General features: G+C 38.1%; 1 protein-coding gene across 1 annotated transcript in view; it reads left to right on the forward strand.

Moving 5' to 3' along the window:
• LOC103125571 (laminin subunit alpha-3) overlaps positions 1-5,862 on the forward strand; it is a 77,796-nt gene extending 71,934 nt beyond the window's left edge. The window contains exons 28-29 of the mRNA XM_060184847.1: positions 4,481-4,620; positions 5,467-5,862. Coding sequence (XP_060040830.1) covers positions 4,481-4,620; positions 5,467-5,686 — 360 coding nt within the window. The 3' untranslated portion in view covers positions 5,687-5,862. The remainder of the gene's footprint in view (positions 1-4,480; positions 4,621-5,466) is intronic.
• The last annotated feature ends 138 nt before the right edge of the window (positions 5,863-6,000 follow it).

Consider the following 6,000-nt stretch of genomic DNA (forward strand, 5'->3'; position numbering starts at 1 on the left):
AAGGTTTTGTGGAATTCATTTGTGTTAGGAAGATTCTTAATAGCTGTTTTGATTGCTTTGTATGTGATTGGTGCATTTAGGTTTTGTAGTTCTTCTTGGTTTAGTTTTGGAAGAGCATATTTTTCTAGGAACTCTTTCATTTCTTCCAGATTCTCTAGCTTGATGGCGTATAGTTCTTCATAGATGTTTCTCATGATTTTTGGATTTCTACCATGCCAGTTGTGATACCTCCTCTATTGTTTACAATTCTATGTATTTGAGTCTTCTCCCTTTTTTTTTATTGAGTCTGACTAAGGGTTTGTCAATCTTGTTTAATTTTTCAAAGAACCCACTTTTGGCTTAATTGATCTTTTGTATTGTTCTCTTATTTTCAATGTTGTTTATTTCTGCTCTAATTTTGTGATTTTTGTCCATCTGGTTGCTTTAGGGTTCCTTTGTTCCTCTTCCTCTAAGTCCTTAAGGCATGCAGTAAGTATGGCTATTTGACCTTTTTCTTCTTCTCTAGTGTGTGATTGTATGGCTGTGAGTTTCCCTTTCAGTACTGCTTTAGCTGTGTCCCAAATATTTTAATAGCTGTGTCTTCATCTTCATTTGTTTCCAGGAACATTTGAATTTCTTGTTTGAGTGCCTCTTTGACACAGCGATTCTAAAGCAGCATGTTGTTGAGTTTCCAAATTTTGTGACTTTTAGTAATGTTCTGTTTGTTGTTGAATGTTAGCTTTATTCTGCTGTGTTTTGAAAAGATACTTGGAATGATTTCAGTGTTCTTGTGTTTGTTGATACTATCTTTGTGGCCTAATAAGTGGTCTATCCTTGAGGATGTGCTGTGTGAATTTGAAAAGAATATGTATTCAAGTTTTGGGAGGTGAAGAACTCTCAAAATGTCCAGGAGGCATAGTCTGTCCATCTCTTTGTTTAATTCTCTTGTTTCATTGTAGATTCTCTGCTTAGTTGATCTGTCTTAAGTGTGAGAGTTGGGTGTTGAAGTCTCCCACCATTATTGTATTACTATTGATGTATTCTTATAATTCTTTCAGTAGGTGTTTGATGTATTTAGATGGTCCCTCACTGGGTACAAAGATGTTAATAATTGTTAAATCTTCTTGGTTGATTGAACCTCTCATCATTATGCAATGGCCTTGCCTATCTTTTATTACTTTATTTATTTTAAAGTCTATTGTGTCAGAGAAGAGAATGGCTGTTCCTGCCTTTTTGTGTAGTCTATAAGCCTGTATGATAGTTTTCCATCCTTTCACTTTAAGTCTGTGTTGTCTTGTTGGGTCAGGTAGAACTCTTACAAACAGCATATGGTTGTGTTGTGTTTTCTGATCCATCCTCCCACTATGTGCTTTTTAACAGGTGAGTTTAAGCCATTGGCATTTACTTATATTATGGATTTAAGTATTGCAATGCCATTATTCAACAATTTTTATTTGCTCTGGTATATGGCAAGCATTATGGATATGTTCTTGTTTATAAGAGGTCTTTTAAAACCTTTTTCAGGGCAAGCTTGGTGATTGTTGCTTCCTTTAACTGTTGCCTGTCTGAGAAGGTTTTGATCCCTCCATCTAGTTTGAATAAAACTCTAGCTGCATATATTATTCTTGGTTGAAACCCTTTTTTATTGAGGGCTTGATAGATATCTTGCCATTCTCTTCAGGCTTTGAGAGTTTGAATGGAGAAGTCTACTGATAACCTTATGGGTTTTCCCCTAGATGTGACATTTTGCTTTTCTCTTGCAGCTTTAGGATCCTTTCTTTATCCTTACTTCTTTTCATTGTAACAATGATCTGTCTTGGTGTCTTCAGATCTGGGTTGATTCTGTTTGGGACTCTCTGGGCCTCTTGAAGCCTTACTGTCCGTTTTGTTGTTTAGGGCTGGGAAGTTTTCTTCTATTATTTCCTGTAGGATTTTTACTTCCCCTTCCTCTCTTTCTTCCTCTGGTAGGCTAATTATATGAATGTTACTTCTTTTGAAATCATCACATATGTCTCTGTTGTTGTTGTTTCCATTGTCTCTCGATCTCCTTTTTAGCTCTTTTACCTCTTTCTTAGTGTTCTATAGCTCACCCTTTGTCTAGCTAATTCTGTTTTGTGCTTCTGTTAATCTGCTTTCCCTTCCCTCAGCTTCCTTCTTCCGTTCAGTTCAATTATTAGCTTATTCTGCTAATTGGCCTTTAGATCAGATATTTCAGCCTTCAGTTCTCTAATTACCTTGAGGTAGCTAGTATTTTCCTTGAGAGTCTCATCTGTTGTTTCCCTATTTCTGATAGCCCTTCCCTCCATAGTTGTCTTCATTTCTGTGATTATTTGGTTTATCATTGCTTGCATACTTTTCTTATCTATGGTTACTTCTGACTGATTTGGAGTTTCTTCTGGGCTCCTGTCCTGATTCATTGTGATAACAGTTTTATTTGCTCTTGGTTTAATCTTTTTTTTTATTGATGTAGTTTGTATATTTCTGTTCCATCATTTGTCAGTTATGTTTTGAGTACAAGTCACGCTATACTAAAGTCTTTACAAATGCAGTCACAAACCTCAGAAATTGCAACAATAGCAGCTGAAGCAAGGATTGATGCAGTTCAAGCAATACCAATTAGCCAAACAACATCTCCAGTCTGAGAAAACAAAAACAAAAGAAAAAGAAGAGAAAGGAAAAAAGTCAAAGCAAGAATAGATAATTATGCAAATCTACTGTCCACTATAAATTCTAAGGATAGCAAGAGGAGAAATGAAAGTAGAAAAGAGAGCTAGAAAGAGAGAAAGGGAGACCACTCTGAGTCAGATTTCTCCCACAAACAAGTGTCAGTGAATTCAGAAAGCAAAAGAAGGAAGAAGAAGAAGAAAAAAAAAGAGCAGTGAAAGGAAAGAAATTTGTTTTTTAAAATTAACTAGGAGGAGAGAGAAAAGGAGGGTGGAGGGAAGAGGGAGAGAGAAACAAGTTCTTCCCACAGTGGAACACCCAGTGACATCCAGTCACCTATCAATGTAAAAAACAACAACAGTTAATTTTGGTCAACTTGAAAAGGAGGGAAAAGGGACACGCATATATCATGATAGTGATAGTAATAGTAAAATAAAATAGAGTAAAAAATCCTAGCAGTCAGTCTGTAGCTTGGACCGCTCCAGATTAACTACATGCAGCCTCCTGGTCCCCTTCCTAACCCAAGCAAAGACAACCAATTATAAGAAGTTAAAAAAAAAAAAAAAAAAAACTCCATCTAGTCTTTCCCAGGCAGGGCTGAGGCCCTTATTGGTCAGGTATTCTGGCATTCAAATAAAGCTCCAGCCCCCTTCAAAAGGAAAAGGAAAACAAAAAGGAAAAAGCTTGGAATGACAGTCTTGCTGAACCAGGAATCTTGGTAAAGAAAATAGCTCCACAGGAAGCCTGCTAGGAGTGGCTGGCCAGCCCATTGGGAGTTATGGGATAGGGGTTGAGTTCAGAAATACTCAAGCCAAAGATTTTCCTTTCTTTGTCCTTTTGACCTCTGTTTGCCAGCCCAAGCATGTGTTATAGGACTCTTTTTTTGGTGCTACCCTGACCCTCCCTTATTCACCCTTTCACAGATAACCTACTCTCTTCACAAAGTCCCAGGTTGTAAGATGCTTCTTTTTGGAGCTCACACCAGGTGTTGTCTCCAAGTTGCCATCTTCAAGAAAATAAAACCCTTTTCCCTGTCTGTCTCTATAAATCAGAGCAACAGAAATTTTCTTCAGTGAAGACACATCCTCTTTAACATGAGAAAAATCAGCTGGTGTGGTGATGACTTACATTGCAAGAGTTACTTTTCTATGAAAGCAAAGTGTTCTGACTTAGCTCATTTGAGTCCTGACCCTTTCCTCTACCAAGAGTGGGAGCACTTAGTACACAGCGTTTAAGGTGGTCAGAAGCAGAAAGAATAAAATTAAATAGGTTTATGAATGTAGTTTGAACACCTGCTTTTGTAAAATTCATCCGTTGTTGGAAGATATTGCTTAAGATTTTTCTTTTTTTCAGTCAGAGCACTGCTCACTTCTGGCTGATGGTGGTGCTAGGGTTTAAATTTGAGGAGCCCAGTTGCCTCAGGAATCACTCTTTAGTAACCACTATGTTAGTTCCCTGGCCCACCTAGGCTTTTTCTTGTGTATAAACATAGAGTCAAGATATTCAATACTAATCTTTTGACCAAAATAGCAAAGTAAAAACATTTGTATCTAAGTATGTTAGTTTCTCTCCCCCTTTGGTTATTGTTATTTAGATAAACACAAAGATAAAGAGTGAAAGAGACCAGAGAACTAAATCTTCCTCAGGTGCTGTGGGGGCCAGGCTTGAACTTGGCTCATGTAGATAACAAAGCAGCACACTATGCATGTGAGCTATTTCACCAGACTTAAGCATCCTGTTTTGTATTAGGTTTTGCTCATAAAGCCAGAATCAACAAAGTCATAATTGTTATGTTTAAATTTCTTGTACTGATGAGTCTATTGCATGCTCATTTCAGACAAGTAGCCTGCAGGTCACGTTGGAAGATGGTCATGTTGAACTGAGCACCAAGGATAGCAGTGGCCCAATTATTAGATCTTCAGGGACGTACATGGATGGGTCACTGCATTATGTAACTGTGATTGGTGACAATTCTGGGTAAGTGAAATGGCATTTCTGTGTAATCCTGTTTTCTTTAGTTTAATGGAACTTCTTTATGCCCTTTTTAGAAAGCATTAATACTTGAGGCTGACACTATTTTACTAGTAATTCTTCACCTTCTTTCTAAATCTACAATAATTTCCTCATTTAAAATAAGTTATTCAGTGGTCTGGGAGGTGGTACAGTGGATTAAGCACTGGACTTTCAAGCAGGAGGTCCTGAGTTCAAACCCCAGTAGCACATGTGCCAGAGTATGTCTGGTTCTTTCTCTCCTCCTGTCTTTCTCATTAATTAATAAAGTCTTTTTTAAAAAGATAAGCCGCTCAACAGCTAGATAGATAAGTAAATGGAGGTACACTGAAAACTGAGTACTTCAAGTATGACAGAGAGGTGAGATAGAAAGATGTATACCTACCTATAAAGATATTGATGAACTTTACAATCTAATGCTGAGCAAAATTACTCATGAAAGATTTCAGCTGTATCTGGTCAGTCAGCAGGAGAGAGGTTAATCTTGGAGTGGGGGAAGATTAGAGATGAAAAGGACACAAGGTTCCTGGGCGCTGGTTGGTTCTGTCTCTTCATCTGGGTGCTAGTACCTACACATGGTAAGCAATGACTATTGCCATTTATGACAGATACACTTTCTATATGCCTAGAATAACTACCTCTATTAAAATATATGCAGAGAAATGGATAACAAATATTAAGTACTTTTTGAAAATAAGCCTGCCTTAGCAAGTTTTTTAGTTCAAACATACTGAGTCTGGATTGAGGCTAGGAAGTAAATCACATGGTGACTCTTTCAGCCATTCTTATTTTTGTTTTTCTTTTTTCTTTCAGACTCCAGCTTCTCATTGATGACCAGCCTCTGCAAAACAACCAAAGGCAGCAATTCCTGTCAAATAACCTGCAGACTCTGCGTCTGGGTGGGAGTTACTTTGAAGGGTGTCTCAGCAATGTCTTTATCCACAGGTGTGTATCGTCTCAGTCTGTGGGGTCAAGAGAAGTAGCCCATCAGTGGGGGTGGGGTGGCTGCATCTCACTGCTCTGGGTAGCGTAGGCAGGTTTGTCACTATGGGCTACTCAAGGCTTTCATTGATAACCTCAAACTCTCAAATTGCTTTTTTTTTTTTTGCAAGATGTACATATTTTTTCAACTTTATTCTTTTATCCCCTTCTTTTTCATTTGATCAAGACAGAGGAGAAATTGAGAGGGAGGAGGAAGATTCAGAGGGAGAGAGGAAAATAGATACCTACAGCACTGCTTCACCACTTGTGAAGCATCTCCCCTGCAGGCAGGGTCCAGGGACTTCAGCCACATCCTTTTGCATGATAATATGCACACTCAAGTGGGTACACCACTGCCTGACACTC

The sequence above is a fragment of the Erinaceus europaeus genome, unplaced genomic scaffold, assembly GCF_950295315.1.
Source record: "Erinaceus europaeus unplaced genomic scaffold, mEriEur2.1 scaffold_554, whole genome shotgun sequence".
NCBI lineage: Eukaryota > Metazoa > Chordata > Mammalia > Eulipotyphla > Erinaceidae > Erinaceus > Erinaceus europaeus.